Source organism: Nannobrachium achirus (genome assembly GCF_963921795.1).
Source record: "Nannobrachium achirus genome assembly, chromosome: 2".
Classification (NCBI taxonomy): Eukaryota; Metazoa; Chordata; class Actinopteri; order Myctophiformes; family Myctophidae; genus Nannobrachium; species Nannobrachium achirus.
Window position 1 is genome coordinate 27,048,672 of NC_137811.1, and position 23,386 is coordinate 27,072,057.

General features: G+C 44.6%; 2 protein-coding genes across 3 annotated transcripts in view; one reads left to right on the top strand and one right to left on the bottom strand.

Moving 5' to 3' along the window:
• The window catches only part of grik2 (glutamate receptor, ionotropic, kainate 2), a gene marked incomplete at both ends in the record, with an annotated part of 235,751 nt that overhangs the window by 40,328 nt on the left and 172,037 nt on the right, over positions 1–23,386 (top strand). The window lies entirely within an intron of this gene.
• Positions 1,552–2,568, bottom strand: LOC308308008 (kelch domain-containing protein 3-like; the record flags this gene model as incomplete). Its single annotated transcript, XM_080753361.1, has 1 exon — positions 1,552–2,568. The coding sequence occupies one exon, from the start codon at positions 2,566–2,568 to the stop codon at positions 1,552–1,554; it is 1,017 nt and encodes a 338-aa protein (XP_080609487.1).

Consider the following 23,386-nt stretch of genomic DNA (forward strand, 5'->3'; position numbering starts at 1 on the left):
GTAGGACAGCCTGGCTGTGTAACTGTGAGTGTCGGTGTGCCGTTAGTTAAAAGCGGAGGGTCCAATGTTCCCGGGGCTTTGAGGACAAAACGATACGGCAGGCTGTGGGATGATGAGAGGAGAGAGGTAACTCATCTGCCCATCCAAGGGGATTTAGCCCTTCAAGGGCCCTATCACTATTTCAACAAATGAAACCATTAGCTCATCACTTTTTGCCTCAGGCACCCTTTTCCCTCTATCTATCTCTCGCACTCTCGCTCGCTCTCTCTCTCTATCTCTCTCTCTCTCTCTCTCTCTCTGTCTGTCTGTCTCTCGTTCTGTCTCTCTCGCTCTCTCTCTGTCTGTCTCTCTCTTTCTCACTCTCTCTCTCTCCCATCATTCATTTCCTGCCACTCCTCAAACATACAGCGCATGCACATGTTCAAACATATTATTTTGTTGCAGTAAATTTGTATTTATTATTTATATATTTATTAGCATAAAGCCCTTGAGAATGATGAACGCTTGAGTCTGAGAGAGACAGAGAGAGAGAGCAAGAGAGAGAGAGAGAGAGAGAGAGAGAGAGAGAGAGAGAGAGAGAGAGAGAGAGAGAGAGAGAAAGAGAGATGAAGAGGTGAACGTGTGTGTGTGTGTGTGTGTGTGTGTGTGTGTGTGTGTGTGTGTGTGTGTGTGTGTGTGTGCGTGTGTGTGTGTGTGCGTGTGTGTGCGTGTGCGTGCGTGTGGGGCAGAGTTGTGTCAGAGAGAGAGAGAGAGAGGGAGAGAGGGAGAGAGAGAAGGATGTGAGTGGAGGTGAGGTCTAATTCATCCGGGGGACGGCAGAGCAGAGATTTGGTTTGCTTGTCATAACAGATGCCTGGGCCAGCAGACCCACGGGGAGAGCCTGTTCCACGGCCCCGGCCCGCCTGCCGTGATTCAGTGGGAAAAATGTCTTTTGATGCATTAGAGCGGCCCCTTAATGGATCCCATGGCTCATATACCTGCGGACGTGTCCGTCGTTCACCCCCTCTCCCCCCAACCAACCCCCCCAAACCTCCCCCGAGGGAAGGGGGGGAAAAAAGGAGGAAGGAGAGGAGAAAAAGACAGTGGTGTTGGATGAGAGAGTGTAGCGCTGACTGATGGCATGGCCTCAGGTCTGGAACACATCACCTGTTAGATGATTCTATTAGCTCCCAGCCACACAGGAGCCATTCACTGACACACATTTGGGGCACATGGCTGAGTGTTCAGGGAGCCCGCCTGGACAGCCAGAGGCCCTGGTTGACGCAGGTTCTGTTCCAGGCCAGGCCAGCAACGTGTCCATGTGTGTATTGGGGTTTAAGAGCGCAGTGTCGTAGAATGGCTGTTCTCCGTTCCTGGTTGTTATAGGATGGGTAAATGCATGTGCATATACAGTGACAGAAAACACCCCCCGCGCGCGCGCACACACACACACACACACACACACACACACCATATTCTTCCAGATATTCAACATCCACTGGAACAGACCTTTTCTTTTTTTGTTATATACTGTATATATAGTTTATTCCTATTTTGTCATTTATTTTATTTTTAACTTTTTTGTCCTGTTGTTGTTGTCATTGCTGTCAGTTCCCACCTGATGTTGTGTGGGAGTCCTGACTGCTCCAGACCAAACTGAATAACCGCTAGCTTGCATAACGTCTTCAGACTGGGACTGAAGTGTAAGGTCTGTATTTCGAGGCGTGTTCCGAAGAGGATGATACGATCTCCCACCATGCAACAGCACATTGAACACCACCAACCCGGGCCTTCCCCCTTGGGCTCAACCTTCTTCCAGGAGAAGGTCTTGGAATTACATTTCCACAGATCATTGAAGTGAGCAGAGTTGCGTCCACCAAATATGTACAGCTCTCCATTGTAGACAAAGGCTGCATGACTGTGACGTTGTTCTGGAAGAGGCTGTGCAGAAGCTGTGCTCAGCCAGCAGTTGGTCTCTGTGTCAAACACTCTGATGTTGTTGTCGTGGTGCCGTATACCCCCAAATACAAACATCTTTGTCCCGATGATGGTGGCAGAGTGAAGTGATGAAACAGGTGCTGGAGTGCCTCTGGTGTTAATTAAAGACCAGATCATTGTGGTGGTGTCCAACTTGTAGAGTTGTTTTGTGTTTATTTCCAACCCCAACTCTTGATCCAACTGTTTCCATCCTCCATGGATAAACATGACCTTCCCCAAGACACAGGCTGAGTGGCTGTGCGTCGCTTCTGGAGCAGTTCCAGAAACCTTGGGCTTGAACCATCTGTTGGTGTCGACATCAAATGCATAAAGAATGTTGTCCCTGTCCCCCGTGATGCTAAAACAGTTGCCGTGTATAACTTCTGCCTTGCAATTCACCGTCCCTCCCCAGATGTAGATGATATCTTCTATCAGTACAGCTGTGTGTCTGTAGCGCATGGAGGGAACGTCAAGGGAACATTCTCCTCTTATAGTGGTGACTGGGGGAATCGTCATCCAGCACAAAGTCACTGTGTTGAAGATGTGCACATCAATCTGGTCCTTGTTGTTGTAGGTCTTCTCGTTATAGAAGAACCCTCCAAATGAATACATCTTGTCCTCCACTGGCCCAGCAGCACAACCAAGGAATCCCTGGGTTGTCTGTGGATGTCTTCTCAGGGGCACCGACCAGCTGAGCATCTCTATTTCTCTTTGTCTGTCACTGACGCTGGCAGTCTGGCTCTCTCTCAATGCCTGTAGCTCTACCTCACAATATCTCTCTCGTTCTCTCTAGATTTCTGCAACATCTTATAGGCTGACAAAGCTCTGATCTGATGTCACTCACAACACAAACCGATGCCATGCGCGTATAACAACACCTATTTGTGCAGGTGTTTTTATTTGCACACACTTCTCTCTCAAATGTCACTGGATCCACTGAATTTGAAGTTGCTTTCCAGTCAAAACATTTCTATTGCTATAATGACATGCTATCTGTAATTGAAGACATATCAAACCACCCAAGCGATAGATAGATAGATAGATAGATAGATAGATAGATAGATAGATAGATAGACTTTTCAGGCTACAGAAAGGTTAACAGAAAAAAGGTTTACTCTGAATTTTTTTTTACACGAACAATAGTTTGGTTGCCTATAGTAACCACATTAAATAATATATACTGTAACATATTGAACCAAATGGACACGTAATTGGCCCTTTGGTTCCGTTTGTACACACTCTCCGAGTTCACGGTGTGTACTATATTAACGCAAGAGGTGCTGAAATACCTCCACCAGACACAGAAATGAAAACAGCACCCAATATTTTTTTACCATAGGCCATTTTTGACTAATGGCAGGGAGATATATAAACGACAGGCATCTCATTTTGGTACCACATAGCTATTACGTTTCACACAGCGTTAACAATACAGCAACAAAGTTACGATATTATTTTATTATATTAAAATAAAGGCGGTGAGTGAGGCGGGGGCGGTATAATACTACAATATTGTGTATAATGAGTGAGTTCCCCTGAGTTTTCTGGAGAGCGCAGAAGCACTCCATGTATTCTCTCCACCAAAGTAAACCATTTACCGGTACATGCGAGTGTTGGGACCTGTGCTGTAGTGTTATGCTGTATGCCCAGACAAACAGTGAATTTGGTACAAAGCTAAATCTTGAGTATTGAATTAACATTTTTACTGTGTACTTTGACTTCACGTGTACCCGGGGACTTTATGATATCTTTTGCATAAACAGAAGCCATAGTCGATTCTGTCATCAGAGCTATTAGGGCTTACAAACGTTTATTTCTTGCATATTTTGCTTTCTTTCATGTGTAATGGGTTTAATTTATCGGATCACTGGTTTGATTCTTCAGACTGGATGAGAAATCTTGGACAGCGACGATGATATACGGTAAATAACACTGTTCACTACTACAGTACTAAATTACTACTGGACAAATGGAGGGTTTTGGTCCATTATTACATAGAAATAAGGTGAGAAAGGTAAGCCATACAGGGATTAAACAATTTTCTCACCTAAGATAATAAACAAAGTAGAAAGTTAAACATAATAATCAAAGTGACACAACAAACAACAAGTACCTTGGGTGCAGTTTAGTGTGTGTGTGTGTGTGTGTGTGTGTGCGTGCGTGCGTGCGTGCGTGCGTGCGTGCGTGCGCGCGTGTTGTGTCTGCACATAAAGTTACTGAGTGAAGATGAGGAGTTGGCAATAAGTATGTGTGTGTTGAATTCCAGAGCAAAGAACCTCTGTCCTTAATGGAGAACTGGCCATGAGTGTTACGGATGAAGGGAGGATGGATATTGTCTGATTGTCTAGTATTATAATCATGAACGTGCCAAGTTGGTCATCAAATATTCTTTGAAAGGTTGTAGGTGTAGGTAGGTGCATTTATAGATGAAAGAACAGGAGCAGATGTACTTCAGTGTGTCCCCAAAAAAACACTCAAGTTTATTCCATTTAGACCTGAACACAAATCTGCGTCACTTTAGATTTGAACCACTTTAACCATTATTTAATGCCTTAACTATTAAAAAATAGCAGATCTACAAGCTCACAGCGCGGCACCGAGTGCCGCGCTGCGAGCTTGTAGATCTGCTATTTTTGAAAAATCATTGATTTGATCTTGAACATTTGTGCAAGTCTTTGAATATTTTTGACCCGATTCTATATAATGTCTTCTAAGTCCTTCTTCTAAATCGGTGTTTCTCAAACTTTTTCATGTCAAGGACCCCCAAAATGACATGCATTTGGCCGTGGACCCCCATCCCAAAATATGTTGTTCCAGGGACCACACAGAAGCAAATATTTGAGTTACAAATGTTCGCTTTTAAAAAGATATATTCAAAGATCACGATTTAAAAAAAAATAGCAGATCTACAAACTCGCAGCGCAGCACTCGGTGCCCACGCTGCAAGCTTGTACATCTGCTATTTTTCAATAGTTAAAGCATTAAATAATTCTAGGCCTAAATCTTAAAGGTACTTCATTACTGTCCACTACTGCTCATACTAGTCCAGCAGAAGTATAGAAGACTGAATGTATAGAAGCCTCCGTGCTGCATGCGAATGAGGCCACTGCTGGGACAGCGCCTGCACGCTCAGCAAGTCTCCGGATAAATAATAACTAAGGAGCCCCAAAATACCCATACTTTTAGATTGCCCCTTTTTATTATGTGGCTGAGATATAATCCCAAGGCGGGCACGGTGCCTGGGGCTAAATTTCAGTATAATCTCCATTGTAGAACAAAAAGGTCATATTATTAGAAGAGCTTACTTGGCGTTTCGCGGGCCTGTTTTTCCTCCGAGTTTAAACTACTGGATCTCTTTCATCATGGGGGTTTTTACTTCTGAATGTTGGCTCAGTGGTTTGATTAACTACACCTAAGTATATGTACAATTAAATTAATGATATAGTGTGGAAGTACTGAAAATATACAGTATATACAGGATAGTTTCTCCCCGGGCTCCACTTACCTCAAATAACCCTTTGTTCTGGATTTTCCTCCCACAATGCCGGCAGGGTGTATGGAATACAACACTCTAACAGGATCTGAGAAGGGAAAAGAATGCCTTAAGTCTGTTAGGAAGACGGTTAACCACTTAAGCTCTACACCAGGGGTCTTCAATGTTTTCAGGCCAAGGACCCCTTAGTTGAGAGAGAAATGAAGCAGGGACCCCCAGATTCCATATAGTTTCGTTGTTTGACAGCATGATAAACAGTGTATTTTGGATTCATGTTAATGATTGTGTTCAATTATTTGACCACTTGAACTGTCAATACTTAATAAACTTGTCCTTTCACTGTACTTAGTCTGCTCTTTTCCCCCTCTACACCAAACCTCTTGTGAGCTTGTAGATCTGCTATTTTTGGCTAAAGTTCTCCGAATATGGAAGCTAAGGTTCATGTGGTTAATATAAGAAAGGGGGAAAAACAAGTTTCTATCACACAAAGATTTGGAGGACCTCCTGTAGTAACTCTGAGGACCCCCTAGGGGTCCCGGACCCCCTGTTGAAGACTCCTGCTCTACACTTTAACCGTACAATTAATAATAAAATCTGCTCCTCATGCTCACAATGTGCTGCATCGTAAACGAGTTGCGATGTGATGTTCAGTATCTGTTGTACACGTTTGTGCCCATAGATGGAGTTCCGTGTGAGGCCTGCCCATTATTATGATGTCATAGACTTGTGCCATTACAGTCTTCAATATGGTAACGTCCGTGAGCAATGTCAGAGCGTGACATCATCAGTGAGCTATATACTGTAACTGCCAGAGTCTCCATTCATGGGCATGTTTGTGACATGAACATTTATTTTTCAGGGCAATAATTTGTTGCCAGTTTCCCTTTAACATGGTTTGCTTATAATGACATGCCCAAAATAGGGGCATTGTGGTTAATATGGTTAATAGTGGAGTGTCAGAAAATCACATAAACCTATTTTATGTGAGTCAGTCCGCCACCCTTTCAGAACCATTTGTACTCTCTCAGAGTTAAATGAACACTCCGAACTTTACTGTGTGAGAGAGTGAGTGAGTGAGTGTGCGTGCACAAGCGTGCGTGTGCGCCAATGGCCAAAGACTTTAAGCCTATAGCCTGTCCGTCATCCGAGGTGGGCGCATCGCACACGGAACAAGTTCATTACCGAGACAGCCTGGCTCGCCGCGCTGCATCCATCACCCTTTGTTCCGTCTCAAAGATTCCCCCAGCAGAGAGAGAACCTTCTGGAATCCAGGAGACGGTCCTACCCCCCCCCCCCCCCCCCCATCCACAAAAGGTTCTGCGGCGGCGGCGTGTTGTTGCCATGGAGCCCCCCTGACTGTGACCTTGTGGCTGAGCCGGAGGGTCATTAGTTACAAAGCAGCAGCGAGCAGCCTTGGACGATGCTCTCTCGCCCCTCGCTCCTCTCTCGCCTCCTCCAGCCTCCCTCCAGCAGGGACGTGCTGGCCATTGGGAAAAGCGGGACAACTCCCGAACGGCCAGTTCATTAGGAAAAAATGTTGGCCTTCGTTCCATTTTGGGGGGCTGGGCGGCCAACAAAGTAAATCGTCACTGTCGGGCAGAAACCTTGAATCTCCAAGTTTCAAATGTTTAATTTTTTTTTCGCAAAGCAAAGCCCTGCTTCATCATCATACAAGGCCGTTGCACAAAAGTAGTGAAAACAGCAGATCTACAAGCACACAACGCCTCGCGGTGCGAGGCGTTGTGTGCTTGTAGATCGGCTGTTTTCACTAGTTTAAATCATTTTTAAAATGATAAATACAAAACAACGACGAAATATTAAGAAAAAAAAAAGAAAAGAAAATGAGGGCCTCTCCAACTCTTTTTCCCGGGCTGAATCAGGGGCCCAGCACGTCCCTGCCCTCCAGCCAGTGCATGGGGGACGACGAGGCATCTTAAGAAGCACACACATAGTTCTCCCACCGCTAAATGGGAACGCTGCCTGGAAACAGGCCTTGTTTTCATTACAACTGCAAACGGGTATCAGATGGAGAAACACACACAGGCGGAACGTGTGAGAAATATAACACGTTTGCGTGATGAATGCACACGCGTCGCACATGTGCACAGGCGTTCTCGCGTACACCACACGCACACACACGCGCACACGTGCACACATGCGCACACACACACACACACGCACACACACACACACACACACACACACACACACACACACATGCGTACACACACACACACACGCAGACTTGCTGTGCGTCCCTGAAAGCAGCTCAAGACGAATGATGCTGCTGTGCTGTGTGGAGATTTGCTTCCCATTTCCGTGTGTTATCATTGTGCGGCACTGTGCTCTCTCTCTCTCTCTCTCTCTCTCTCTCTCTCTCTCTCTCTCTCTCTCTCTCTCTCTCTCTCTCTCTCTCTCTCGCCACCTGACTTATCTTTTCCCCTGACATTATAATTCACTGCACACTTGACAGTCCCCACCGCAAAATAGAATTTCTGTCAGCGTGATTTGCTCCCTTTTTGTTTTCCCATTATCTGCGAAACGCGGTCGGAGCTCCTCGTACCACTCTCCTCCTCCTCCTCCAACCCGTTCAGACGCTAGTATATAATTTCATAAAAGGAAATAGCCATGAAAATGTAAAGAAGGATGAAGCCACACTTCAAAAAATAGAAAAAGAAAAGAAAGAAAAAGATACAGAGAAGCAGGAGAAGAAAAAAAAGAATATACCGGTTCATTTTACCCCCCTCCGCTTTACTGTAAAAAAAAAAGAAGAAAAATGTAAAAAATCCAATTAATGAATAAGGTCCCGGCCGCAATTCACCGGAAAATGAATCTGGAACAAGATGACAAATGTGCACGGAATAATTCCCTTGATGATAAAAGGGAGGGGACTTCCTCTCTCAGTTTGGCGTGCCTAAAGCGAGCGCCAGAGTGTGTAGGAAGAAGAACACCCTCCATGGAGGGCCTGCTGCTGCCATCTTCTCTCCTCCTGCGCAAAGGAAAGCCATCGCTCTCCTGTCTAAGAGAGAGAGAGAGAGAGAGAGAGAGAGAGAGAGAGAGAGAGAGAGAGAGAGAGAGAGAGAGAGAGAGAGAGAGAGAGAGAGAGAGGGTGGGTTGGGGGGAACATGCAGTGTTGGAAGAAATACTAACAATTTGGACTTGAGTAAAAGTAACAATACCACAATCTTGAAATTCTCAGATGCAAGTAAAAGACCTGTGTTTAAAATGTACTTGAGTAAAAGTACAAAAGTATTGGCATTAAAATGTACACAAGTAAAAGTACTCATTATCTACTCACTCACAAGGTATCATAATGAATAAAATGTATTAAAATCTTTTGAAAATGGCAGATCTACAAGCTCACAACGCGTATAGCATCACAACCTGTTGTGAGCTTGTAAATCGGCTATTCTGAAATAGCCCAGGTTTGAATAGGGGTGATATGGTTAATGTCTGTTTTGTAATGATCAAAATCTATCTAAGTTTTCAAACAATTGCAGTGGAGTAAAAGTACAATATTTTCTTCTGAGATGTAGTGGAGTCTAAAAGTATAGAAAAACTGGAAGTACCCCAGTAAAGTAAAAACTCAACTCAAATGTGTACTTAAGCACAGTACTTGAGTAAATGTACTTAGTTACTTAGTTTCCACCCCTGCCAGGAAAGCGATCGCTCTCTCCTGTCCAACCGTTTGGGTGTGATGGAGGGAGGGGGGAGGGGGGAGGGGGGGAGTGCTGCCAACAGTGTGCACGCACGCGTGGGCGCTGGCGGTGTATAGTCGCCGCCGCGATGCTCACTTTCCCTCGGCGTGCGTTACTCACAGAGCTCCGTCTCCGCTCGTAAAGTTTTATAACCGCCATCTCTCTCTTTTCAAATTATCTGTAAAAGAGACGGCCTCTTTTGTTGTGGCGGCCTAAGAACATCCTGTTGTTACAGGGGGCCTTGTTTATTACATGCTGCTGATGCTGATGCTGTGTGAGTCACTCAAACAGCTGAGTGCACCGTGATGATTACTGCTGCTGCTGTTTGGAGAGGATGTACAGGGTGTTGGGGGGAGGGAGGGAGGGGGGGGAGGGGGGGGGAGGGAGGAGGAAGGAAGGAAGGAAGGAAGGAAGGAAGGAAGGAAGGAAGGGAGGAAGGAAGGAAGGAAGGAAGGAAGGAAGGAAGGAAGGAAGGAAGGAATTCGAAGGAAGGAAGGGAGGGAGGGAGGCAGGGAGGAGCAGGTTATAACCACCTTAAACCTATACTTCATATTAACATTTTGAATTACCTTTAAAGCAGTAGCCTAGTTCACCCAAAAAATGACTTATTTTCTATCAATTACACACCCCATGAAGCCTTGAATAAAAATATTCTTTTCTCGCATTCTTAAGACAATAATTTGATAACCGAGACTCGATGGAGATCCCGCAAGTCTCCTACCGGAGACTACGCCTGTCCTACTATATATGAACCTAATTCATATCTTGCAAACGTTTTGAATTACCTTTAACAACACAACTCTTCTTGAATCATCTTGAACAACACTATAGTCTTCTCTTATGTGTGAGTCCACTCCCTGGCACGACATTGTGCAACTTATAGCATATAACTCATATCTTTGGGGGGTCCTTGAGATGAAAGTGTTTGACAACCACTGTAATAGAGGAGGGTAATGTGCGACGCGGCGAGTCATCTGACCCCGAGAACCTCTATTCAGGACTTTAAAGATCCGCTATCGATCCCATTACGGCCCGGTGCCTTTATGGACAGCTGTGCAGCGGCGGGGCCATCGCAATCGGGATCTGCATGCCTTAATTAATCTGAATCATGGAGAGAGTGAGCCATTGGAGAGAGGCAGAGGGAGAGAGAGAGAGAGAGGGGGAAGTAAGGAGTATTTCACGTTTATTGGTGTGTGTGTGTGTGTGTGTGTAAAGGTGATCGTTGCTTGGCACATCCTCCAGTTCTCAATCAATGTGTCTGTGCAGACTACCCCTCATATCTCGTCGGAGAGCTGGGTTTGATCTGTTAAACGGGCCAGGATTAAGGCACAAAGCAGGGGTTGTTGGGAGGGCAGCGTGTCGGTGAGATGAGAGAAAACTGTGTTAAGAAGCATCCTTCACCTCCAACCTCCACCCACAAATATGTATTAATATTTCACCCCAACTATATATATATATATATATGTCGTTGTTGACGGGTGGAAACCTTGTATATCCAAAACCGTTCGTTTTGTATTTATCATCTTCAAAATGATTTAAACTAGTGAAAACAGCTGATTTACAAGCACACAACGCCTCGCACAGCGAGGCGTTGTGTGCTTGTAGATCCGCTGTTTCCACTACTTTTGTGCGACGGCCTTGTATGAAGAAGCAGTGCTTTACTTTGCGAAAAACATACAAATTTGAAACTTGGAGATACGAGTTTTCTGCCCGACAGTGACGAGATAAAAAAAAAAAAATGTATATATATATATATATATATATATATATATATATATATATATATATATATCATTTATTTATTTTGTTTTTTTTACAACCCCTCGGATAATATTGCACACTTGCCTGTGTGCGGAAAATCAATATGCCTCCGCCGAGTTCAAAAAGAGAAGCTATACTCATTAAAAAGAGAGGGAGAGCTCTCTCTCTCTCTGACTGTGTGCCGTGCTGTACCAAAGTATTGGCCCCAATGTGTGTGAGTTAAGCTGCGGGGATTGTTATCATTGTTAAGCAAATAGATCCACACAGAGGGAGCGGCGGAGGGGAGAGAAATAATAAGATTTACTCCCCGCGTATTAGGTATTAGCAAACTGTATCTTCTTCTGAGACTGATGGGCAGGGGCATCACAAGGGGAAGGAAAGTGGGACTGAGTTACCCGGGCCCAAGGTGGAGGGGCCCTAGTAACTTTAGCTGTTGAAAAATAGCAGATCTACAAGCTCACAGCGCGGCACCGAGTGCCGCGCTGCAAGCTTGTATATCTGCTATTTTTGAAAAGTCGTGAAAATGTGTGCAAATCTTTGAATAATGTATTTTTTTTAAGCGAACATTTGTAACTCAAACTTTGCACCCTGGAACTAAATATTTTGAGATGGGGGTCCGTGGCCAAATTCATATCATTTTGGGGGTCCTTGACATGAAAAGGTTTGAGCAATCACTGACATGGAAACATGGGTTTCTTGCACACATATTCACAATTAAAAAAAAATAAAAATAGCAGATCTACAAGCTCGCAGCGCGGCACTCGGTGCCGCGCTGTGAGCTTGTATATCTGCTATTTTTTTAATAGTTAACATTCATGGGGGGGCCCGCAGTGAATCCTTGTACCCAGGGCCCAGAATTTGGTGTGACGCCCCTGCCGATGGGAGACGGAGGGGAGGGTGGCCCCCCTCAAAGAGGCTGACTGCACACCTCAGCACATGGGGAATTAGCTAACTGTGGATGTGTGGAGTGTGTGCTGGGTTCAAAATGAATTGTGAGGTTTCGGTCTAAAGCTATCCTTTTCGGGCCGTCCTTTTAAAGTCTTCATGGCTTGCATGCACTCGGCTGTGTATGCGTGCGTGCGTGCGTGCATGCATGTATGTATATCGTTGTTGTCGGATGGAAAACTTGTATGTCCAAAACCGTTTGTTTTGCATTTATCATTTTTTTAAATGATTTAAAATAGTGAAAATAGCCGATCTACAAGCACACAACGCCTCGCACCGCGAGGCGTTGTGTGCTTGTAGATCTGCTATTTTCACTACTTTTGTGCGACACTTTTGTATGATGAAGCAGGGCCTTACTTTACAAAAAAACATACAAATTTGAAACTTACGAGGTACGAGATACGAGGTGTCTGTCCGACAGTGACGATATGTGTTTGCGTGCGTGCGTGCGTGCGTGCGTGCGTGCGTGCGTGTTTGTGTGGTTGTGTGTGTGCGTATACTTAAGTAAGTTCACTCCAACGTGAGCAGAACATGACTCATGAGCTCGTATTGACTGTTTAGCCCGGCATACCATTCTCTGGCTCAAATTCTACACGTGTATAAAAGAGTGTTACCTTGAAAGCGGTCCAACTCCCCACTATACATAAGGACTCGTTTATCAACATGGCATCCTCCCTGTGACCCCCCCCCTCCCTCTTTCTTTACCCCACTTTGAGCGCTGTGGGCTGCAGACTTTGGAGCAGCTGTAAGCAGGAGTTTCCTTGAGGTCCTTATAACCGAACTGCTGCCACGCCAAGAGATCTGTAAAGTGGATTGGGTTTTGCGCTGCTGCTGCTGCTGCGCCTCCTTGACTTACAAGAATCTGGCGTGTCCCGCCGGCGTGGCTTTGCCGGGGGAATCGCTGACATTTCCAGATCTTATGCTAGGGGTATAGCTGCACAATACGCTGTGATGCTGCCGAGGAGGGGAGGAGGCTGACATTTTGTTCCTTTGGACCGCTTGACAATGCCTTGGAAAGCATTGACATTTGTAAAAGTGTCCGGCGCAGAAACACTCCCCAGATTTCCAGAGAGAGAGAGAGAGAGAGAGAGAGAGAGAGAGAGAGAGAGAGAGAGAGAGAGAGAGAGAGAATTGAACACCTTTCCCGTTTGTTATATCTCTTGCGGTAATCTGTGTTCACAGGATGTCTGAGGAAGTGAAACGCAAAAGAAAAAAGGGAGAGGAGGAAATAAAGAACAGGAAGAGGGCTGCAAAAAAATAAAAAAGCAAGAAAAAAGAGAGAAATAAAAATGAAGAAATAGAGCAAGTGAGACAGAACCCCCCCCCCCCCCCCCCCCCCGCAGCCCCACCCCTGAATAAGGGATAGATGTGTGATAGAATAAATACGAGGTCCCCGTTGCAATTCTCAAGTGGCTCCCCGGTTGGAGGAGTGTCTTCAATCTTTCTCTTCTTAAACCTCCCGCAACCGCTGCCAGACTGCTCCCTAAAGTACAGAGCCCTGCCGCTGTTGATCTTGTAATAAAATAAAATAAAAAAAGAAGAAGAAGGTACAAACCGTTCTGAACAAACAGAGCATGGAATAATAATAATAATGGAGCTGTGGGAAAGGAACTCGCGTTGCGGTTCTACCCGCCCGACGCACTCCCTCCCAGGCAGGGATGTCACAAGGGGGGGGAAAGTGGGACTGAGTTACTATAGGGCCCAAGGTGGAGGGGGCCTTAATTATTTTATACTTTAGCTATTATTGGAAAAATAGCAGATATACCGGTACAAGCTCACATCCGCGCTGCGAGATTTTAGGTCTGCTATTTCAGAAAAGTCGTGAAAATTTGTGCAAATCTTTGAATATTATGTATTTTTTATGCGAACATTTGTAACTCAGATTTTGCTTCTGGGGGGTCCCCTGGCACTAAAAATTTTGAGATGGGGGTCCGTGGCCAAATAATACGTATAATTTTTGCGGTTCTTCACATGAAAAGGTTTGAGCACCACTGACATAGAAACATAGGTTTTTCAAAAAACCTTAGAAGGTTTTGTAAATATTCAAAGACTTTTGAATAAAAAATATTTTTTCACGATTTTTCAAAAATAGCAGATCTACAAGCTACAAGGCACCGAGTGAGCTTGTATATCTGCTATTTTTCAATAGTTAAAGCACAAAATAACGCGTAATAATGCGTTCCCAGTCTAAATGGGTTAAACCCCCTCCCCCTATTAAGAACATTCATGGGGGGGCCCCACAGTGAATCCTTGTACCCAGGGCCCAGAATTTGGTGTGACACCCCTGCTCACAGGCTCAGCAGCACTAGGCTCTCTGGGATGTGATGCGACTCAGATGCTTGGAGCGTCGCTCCATTTAGCCGCAACTTTCCTTTTTTTTCCCCAGACGTACTTTTGTAGTAGGCTATGTAAACGTTGATTATCAAAGGCCCGATCAGTGATCCCAATGCAAACAAATGGGTATATAGTCCCATCACCAAAAAATGCTAAATAGAAGTGACATTATCATTTTTAGCATTTAGCATGTTTGGTTTATTCTCCTGCTGATTTATTCAGCTCTCGATATACAAACTCTAAAGAAATCAGGTACTACAAAAAGAGAAAATAATAAGCGCTGCAGGGATCAGTTGGCTCTAAGAGACAGGTGCTCTTTGGTAGAGATATATGAACAAAAATGTTTCAAAGAAGCACTGCTAAATTCCAAAGGTGTTTTAGAAGGCAGACTTACAGAGAAAGGAATTCCAAGGCACTCCGTCTTTAGTGAAAAAATATAATTTATTTTCTGAACCAGGCAACAAGTTGATCAACGCGTTTCGACCTTCTAGGTCTTCGTCAGGAGGACGGAAATCAGGTACTATTTTGTGTGTTATTTGGGGAATATAATGGACAGGTTTGCGTTGGTAATGTTTGTGAACAATGGGATGAAAAAAAAGCAAAAAAAAAAAAAAAACACCTCGAAAAGTTGGCTTTTATTTAATGGTCTCAGCCATGTCAATAAAGGCTAAAATTGTCAGATTCTCCTTCATTGATTCGTTCACCTTGGAGTGCCTGGATTGCCTTGTTGTTGCCCTGTTTTCCAAGAGCACCTACCGGGTAAACAGTTTGATTTAGAATTATACAGAGCAACCAGTTTTCTTATACTTTGATTTACGACGGGCTAAGAAACATCCAAATTGCATGTTTCGCCATCTACAAATCAAACTGTCAGATTATGTGTGAGTATATGCCCTATATTTATATTCAAACCAGTCCCGGTTGGAACCATAAAGACTAGAGGTGACATGAGGCCGTCTCTCATTTTGCAGGCTCGCTCAATCACATTCTCATTCCATTGTTCATGCAATTTACAATTTAGCCATTTAGCAGACGCTCTTGACAAGAGCGACTGACAAGTGTGTGAATCAGAGTAAGCAGAGTAAGCATTCATACCGTCACCCATCTCTTATCTCAATCTTTACTTCTTCTTACTTGTTTACCTGTTCTCCATCCACTTCGGCAGTGGTGTAAAGTAACTAAGTACATTTACTCAAGTACAGTACTTAAGTGCACTTTTGAGGAATGTTTAAGCGGTGCTGCTGTAAGGAGCCAACCGCTCCTACATCTGGCTTTGTGTGTTTGTCCTGAGAAAAGGGTCGCCCAGGGTCACATTGTCAAAGCTTTGTGGGACACTTAAATAGCACCGCTCACTTCACACTGAGTGTGATTTTTACTTTACCGGAGTGTTTCCGATTTTCAATACCTTTACTACATCTCAGAGGCAAATATTATACTTTTTACTCCAGCTATTCAAAAATAGCCCATCTACAAGCTCACAACGCGTCGCATCGCGATGAGTTGCTTGTAGATCTACTATTTTCAAAAGATTTGTATACAATTTTAGACATAAACGGGACAATCTGCAGTTAATTTTGATCATCAGACTTTTACTTGCAACAGAGCGTTTCCACATTGCAGTATTGATACTTTTACTAAGTAATACAATCTGAGTACTTTTTCCACCATTGCTGACTGACTGACTGACTGACTGACTTACTGGCTGGCTGGCTGACTGACTGACTGACTGGCTGGCTGGCTGGCTGACTGACTGACTGACTGACTGACTGACTGGCTGACTGACTGACTGACTGACTGACTGACTGACTGACTGACTGACTGGCTGGCTGGCTGGCTGCCCATATCCTGCGGAATCAAGTCTCTGGAGAACCAGGTGATCCATTGTGACCCTGTCCCTCCACTGTGATGTCTGTCATGTACGCAGTGAGCCGTGTCTCAATCCTTCCCCAAACTCCTTTGCACTCCGACCCTCTGCCCCTTCAAACCCCCCCCCCCCCCCCCCCACCCCCAACACACACACACACACACACACACACACACACACACACACACACACACACACACACACACGCACACACGCACACACTACGAACTCCACGATCAATAGAGCAACGCACGCACCAAACCCCCTTTGGGCGGTTGTGAATTATTAATTGTGACACCGATAGACGTGTTGCAATCAATGCCGTTGTCACAAACCCCAACAACAACAGTCAAATCTTTTGCCAGCAGCGTATTGACACCACCTCAAAGCTGTGCTTCCCCCTTTAAGGAGAATGTGATATTGTACCAGACAAGAACCTGTCCAAGCAAAGGATTAGATGCCGTTGAGTTCCTGATCAATCAGTCCTAATTAATTTAACTCTGAGAGTGTGCAAATTAATACATTAAAGATGCTGTACGTGAGAACTTTTTGTTCTCATAGTAATCATTCATTGCTATAAAGTGTTTGTTCAGACGTCCCCCATCTCTCTAGCTTTTGAGTTTTTATATTTTCAGGTGGGTTACACATTTCATCAGAGAGCCCCCAAAATGTATCAGCTTGTGTTCCAGTTCCAATCATTTCACTTGTTTGTCCTAGTAGTTCTCTCCTGATTAAATTGGTATCTCAACCTAAACACTTATTTTCTGTTTACAAAAGAGGAGGAGAGATGGGGAGTTCTCCTGACCCCTGTCATTGAACAACACTCTATATAGCAATGACTGCCATGGGACTACAGCGCTAGGCTATTTAACACTTATCTCAAGGGTCTTCAACAGGGGGTCTGGGACCCCTAGGGGGTCCTCAGAGTTACTATAGGGGATCCTCCAAATTTTTGTGATAGAAACTTTTCTATATTAACCACTTGAACCCTAGTGTCCATATTCTGAGAACTTTTGCCAAAAATAGCCGATCTACAAGCTCGCAACGCCTCGCAGCGTGAGGCGTTGTGAGCTTGTAGATCGGCTATTTTCGGCAAAGACGTTTGGTGTAAAAGAGCAGACTAAGTACAGAGTGAAATGTCAAGTTATGTTGACGATTCAAGTGGTTGAATACGTATCTGAAAACACAAATTGACATGAATGATTTTGCTATTTTATAATGAAACTATATGGAATCTATGATAAGGTTATGGTGGTCCCTGCTTCATCTCTCTCTCAACTAAGGGGTCCTTGGCCTGAAAACATTGAAGACCCCTGACTTATAAAAAACATCATTTACATCACCTTTAACACAGCTTAATGACCAGGTCTTACAGTATGTCTTAATTTAAGACCTGGGTCAGCCCACTGCTGTTTGGACACTCCAAACAGTGAAACAGCATTCATGTGTCTGGCTCCTCTGTACACACAGAGGCTCAGGTCATTAAGAAGCCCAAAACCAGGGTCCTGAGGGCTTTACTGTGTGTTGATAAAGTGCTGTAAACGGCTATTTAATTTCCTCAGCGTACAGTAGGTCATTGTTCTGTACACGACAAGTGCGCGATGAAAGCTGATCAATAGCACATAACTGAACGCCTCCTAACCAAAGTTCTCCTGTCAAACTATTTACCACAATGAGAGTGCACTTTTGCCAAGTCATTTAGCAAAGTCACCCGACTCGTCTCGCGGGAGGGAGGGAGGGAGGGAGGGAGGGAGGGAGGACGCTCATCCTTGGGCCAACCGACGCCACTATGGAATGCAAATAAAATGTATAATCAACGGGCTCTGTCAAAGCAATCTCCGGCAGCCAAAGCGTTATTATCACAAAGGCACACAGGCACATAGGGAGAAAAAGGCAAGATAGTGCTTATCACGCAAGTTTTTAGACTGCAACAAATTTTAATCACAACCTAAAGGTTTTGGTAAGAATGCATAATAAGCAAACCGTCGAGAGAGACGGCATCTAAAGTAGCGTTTCAAAACACACTTTTCCATAGTTCATTCACGCATCATTTTGCTAAGGCACCGAAAAACTAAAAAATATTGCCTAGAAGCAATGCTTTGTATTGGAATTATAAGTGTAACCTGCGAACGAACACGAGTAATTTATTTTCCTCCTCATCTCGGTTTTAAACTGTGAAGAACACTTCCCTAATTAGAAGAGAAAGAGAAAGAAAAAGCCTCCAATTACTTGCAATAGAACTGTGATTTTCCACGTGCTGGTGTGAAATCGATTGATACACTCGCCACGTTCCTCCTGGAAAGGCGTGCACTTTTCTTGCTGCAGCGAGGCGGCGAGCCTTCGCCCTTTGATGGATGTGTTCAGTAATCCAGTCAATTGGTAGCATTAACGCTGTTTGGTTTGTTAAAACAGCTCTGTTTGTCTCCTGCCTGCCCGCTCCATGCTGGGGGTGTGGGGCCATGTCGAGCTGAGGGACTCTAATAGGCTCCCAGACTCAGCACGCTGCCCGAGTTCAAAGACACGTTGGGGGGGGGGGGGAGAAGTGGAGATACTGCAGGGTTGGATCTGCTGGTAGAGGGGAAATGAGGGGGAAATCCATGACTCTCTGGCTTTTGATATTCTCCTTCTGGTCGTACATTTTCATGGCCACTGGGATATATATTTTATCCCTGCTTCTGTACAGACCGGATCGAATGCATTCTCCTCTTGGAAAATGTGTAGACTCTTTATGTTTTGGGCACATTTGGAAAGATTTTTGCAACAATTTAACAAAACATCTTCAATATCCTTTTTTCTGAAATATTCGACTACCTATTTACGAAAATGAAAATAAATCAACCCTGTAGATACCGATGTTAGTACGGTTAATTGCATCATCACACGTGCTGCAGGTCCTGTATGACTGTATCTCCTCGTGGATGATAGCGAACCCGGCTGGCTCGCCGAAAAGTCCTCCCACGGTGAACGGACAGTGGCACCTAGACCTCGCTGTCAGGACCCCACAGCCAGTCCACAGCAAACCACCCACTGAGTTCAAAGGGTACAAAAAAAAAGTGCCTGAGAAGTACACTAGTACAGTGTCTCAAAGTGGATTCCAGGGACTCTGTGGGTTCCTTTAGTTAGGGGAATCTAAATTGACCCATACAAGTCTGTAACTCTGACAGTGTACAAATGGAACCAAATGAACCCTAACGGGTTCATTTGGTTCCATTTGTACACGGTCAGAGTTAAGGGGAGACCTTGAAATTTGAAAGTTTGAGCAACACTGCATCAGTAAAACCCTGAGTGTTCAGTTAACTCCACGGGTGTACACAAACGGGACCAAAATGGACCCTCCTGCAAGGGGTCGCTGAGGAATTTATTCACCTATGCACCTGAATATGTTGTCGCCGTGCGATTGGTTTCCCCCCGACTGAGGAGTGTTATATGCAGAGACGAGACTTTCTGCACCCTCCTCGGGAACCTTTGGAGTGAGTTCATGTGCAATGTGTCAGCTTAATCCCCCTCCATGAAGTGAATAAAAGGCCCCCCTATCTAATCCTCCCCTCACTGGGCTATGACTGAGACCAGGGGCGGCATGCCGAGCTGAGCCTGGGCTCTCCCACTGTCCCTGACAGGCCCACAGCCACGCGCCCGGCGTCATTCATCTCAATTTTCTCTGCGAGAGAGAAAGGAGAGGGAAAAAAAAGGAAAAAGCAGACGGAAATTAATAGGAAATCCAGCCTCAGCAGCACGTCGTTTTTCCTCTGGAGCGAAAATTATTTATGGGGAAAAATAAGGTAGCTTCCCTGCCGTCTCGCCAGCCCTGCAGCTACCCCCCGCCGCGTCCCTCCCCCCCCCCCCCCAGCCCTCCCCGCCCTCGGTCTCTGCCCGGTGTTGACAGTTTTGATGGCGATCAGTGTCAGGATATCAGTGCTGCAGAACAGGGAAGCGTAGCATGACGCGGTCTGAGGGGCGCCACGTTCCATCTTTATCACAGCTGTAGGCCGCGCGGTGCGGGCGGCAGACAGCCGTGGAGGGAGAGAGAGAGAGAGAGAGAGAGGGAGGGAGAGAGAGAGAGAGAGAGAGAGAGATAGAGAAGGAGAGAGAAGGAGAGAGAGAGAGAGGAGGGGCCGGAGGGAAGGAGAGAGAGAGTCGGAAACGGGAGATATAAATGGAGGGAAGGAGAAGGGAAGAGGGATAGAGGGAGGGAGGGAGGATGTGAGGGGGAGAGAGAGGAGCCGTGAGCAACGCAGCGGAGAGCAAATCATCAACATTGGGGAAATAAGAGAGCGAGTGTTGTGGACCGAAGGGGGATAAAATGGGGCTTGTTTTACTTAAGTAAAAGTATCAATACCACAATGTAGAAATGCTCTGTTACAAGTACATTTCTGTTGTTCAAAATGTACATGAGTAATTGTACAAATGTATTCAAATGTACTTAAATTACCAAAAGTAAGAGTACTCATTAGCCAGTATGTCCCATTTCACAAGTTTGTCATGTATAAACATCTTTTGAAAATAGCAGATCTACAAGCTCACAACGTGACAGGTTGTGAGCTTGCAGATCATCTATTTCCACTAGCCAAAGTACATTAGGTTGAAGTGGTTAATGTAGGTATGTTTTGTAATAATAATCCACATCTAAAAAGGTTGCATGATGTAACCTCTTGGTGGCGCTAGAAGAGGGGCATGTGAGAAATCAGGGGTGGAGGTTGTGGTTAATGAATCGAACCCATGATTAATTCAATGAATAAACTTAACCCAGACTCTTTCTTCATCATTAAAATACACCACAAATAACAATACCACGTTGTTTAGTTATTCATGGTGCCATGTACGATATGGTACATTATAATTAATGTAGTCGGGAATAATCATTCATGGAAGAAGGAATTAGATCATACGGTATGGTGTTAACATACCATGTGCAACATACATCCAATTCTAACTGTAGCTGCCTTTTCCAGAAGGTGCTATAAACATCTCCTGTTCTGTCCTTGTGAGTTTCTCATAGCTCCATTTGAAACACACGTCACTCTGTCACAATTATTACATAATCGTCTAATTGCAATTATTTGAGGTAATCGCAATTATTTTGCATAATCGTCATAATTGTTTCCATGTTGAGAAATGTTAATATAGTTACAAACACTCACGATGCGACGCGTTGTGAGCTTGTAGATCGGCTATTTCCACTATCAATGTAATTTTTTAAGTGTAAAATTGTCAAATATGTCAGTAATGTCTTTGAATATTTAAGTTATGTGTCATGACTCATGATTGCCATGTGCAACTTCAAAGCCTAAAAGCCAAACAGAAATGTAATTGTCAGCAACAAATACACAGTTAAATCGTTAATCGCAATTATTTGAGTGACAATTAATCGTCAGGTAAAATGTCATAATCGTGACGGCCAGTAGTGCAGTGTTGATTCAATGTTTGGGGGGTCGCGGACGTCGCTCGACACCTACTATACATGTCTATTGATATGCAAATAGGCTATTTTTTTTGTTAAACAGTTGTCGAGGTGTGAACTTCGGGGGGTGCGAGACCCCGGCCCAGAAAAGGTTTGGGTCGTCGGGGGCGCGCGACCCAAGACCACTGCAACACTGGTGACGGCCCTAACGTCACTTTCACATTGTGTTTACGGGTCAAATCTGCCTGCTGAGCCAATCAAATGGAACACAGAGGAGTTTACGGTGTTGTACTGTATATGTATGCAAGTGTCTCTGATAGGAGAGGAGCAGAAGAAAGAGTGGTGGTTGAGTTCCGTGGTCAGTGGTTTTGTGTGTTTAACGCCATCTGATTAGATTGATGAAGTGTTGATGGAATTCTCTCTTGACTGATCACTGCACTGGGACCTGGATGAGAAGCCCTGGATCGCTTTTGGCTCAATATAGCACACAAACCGTCACGCAAGCACACGCACACCATGAGTAAATGTAAGCAAGCATGGCACACACATACCGGTATGGTCACACACATACATGCATAGTTACACATGCACAGGCAGACAAATTAAAGCATAAACAAACACATTGTCACTGTCGGGCAGAAACCTCGTACAGTATCTCCAAGTTTCAAGTTTGTACGTTTTTTCACCAAGTAAAGCCCTGCTTCATCATACAAGACTGTCGCACAAAAGTAGTGAAAACAGCCGATCTGCAAGCACACAACGCCGTTGTGTGCTTGTAGATCTGCTGTTTTCACTAGTTTAGTTCATTTTTAAAATGATAAATACAAAACGAACAGTCTTGGACATACAAGGTTTCCACCCAACAACGACGACATGCTACATTTAATAATACTCTTCTTGGACATCTGACTTGTATGTTTTGCCTTGTATAAAATGTTTGTTTTGATCCGATTTACTTTGATAGTCATGGTGGAGGATGACTAGGCCTGTCTAGAACTGCTGATCTGTACTGCTCTCTCTCTCTCTCTCTCTCTCTCTCTCTCTGCATTCCACACTGCATTCCATTTCAAAGCATATAGGTACACGACTTCTCATTGCGATGAGATGCTTTCATTAATGAATCATCAAAGCGAATCTCATCTCCAATCCTCCTTATAATGTTCATCTGTACGTGCACCACGCTCCACTATGCAGTCATTCATATCCCGAGACCATCCTCCTCAACCTTTCTGGCTTTAATGAATTTTAGATGTGGCTCATTCTGGTTCAGTGGAACCTTATTCGTGTCCACCTCTGCAACCGTCTACAGCTCACAGAAGTGTACGGCTTCCTTATGTACTTTCAATCTTTAATTTTCTAACTTTTTGAGCTTGCCTATTGCAATATTAATGCTTCCTATGAGGACAGTCGCCTTTTATCGCATGGTCACACATTCAGACTAGACGGCTTGATTAATACTTGAATGCTGCGGTCGCGCGTCAGAAATAGCAGATCTGCAAGCTCACAACCTGTGGCGCTGCGATGCGTTGTGAGCTTGTAGATTGGCATTTCTTTTGGGGGGCGCAAGGCGAAGTGTCTGCGCTCTCACATCGGCAGCCAGATTCTTTTCAGTGGAACTTCCGCGAGAGCCTCGGCAGGAGAATAGTGCTTCTTGAGTGTGAGCAGACCCTTTCCAAATGCTCAGCCTTCCAATTATAGTACACCCCGCTTAACTGATGCTTATTAATTCCTTCAAACTCATTATGGCATGCAAAATAGGGCTCTCTCATGAGATGAATACTAATGAGGGAGAAACTTTTCCTTGGTTCGGGATGCTGCTATGGTTTCAGATGGTGGTGTGTGTGCGTTCATCACTGTTTACTGTACTACTTACTATATTAATATACCGACCGTACCCAGACGAAGGCAGAACTCTGGTTATTGAACTGGTCATTTGA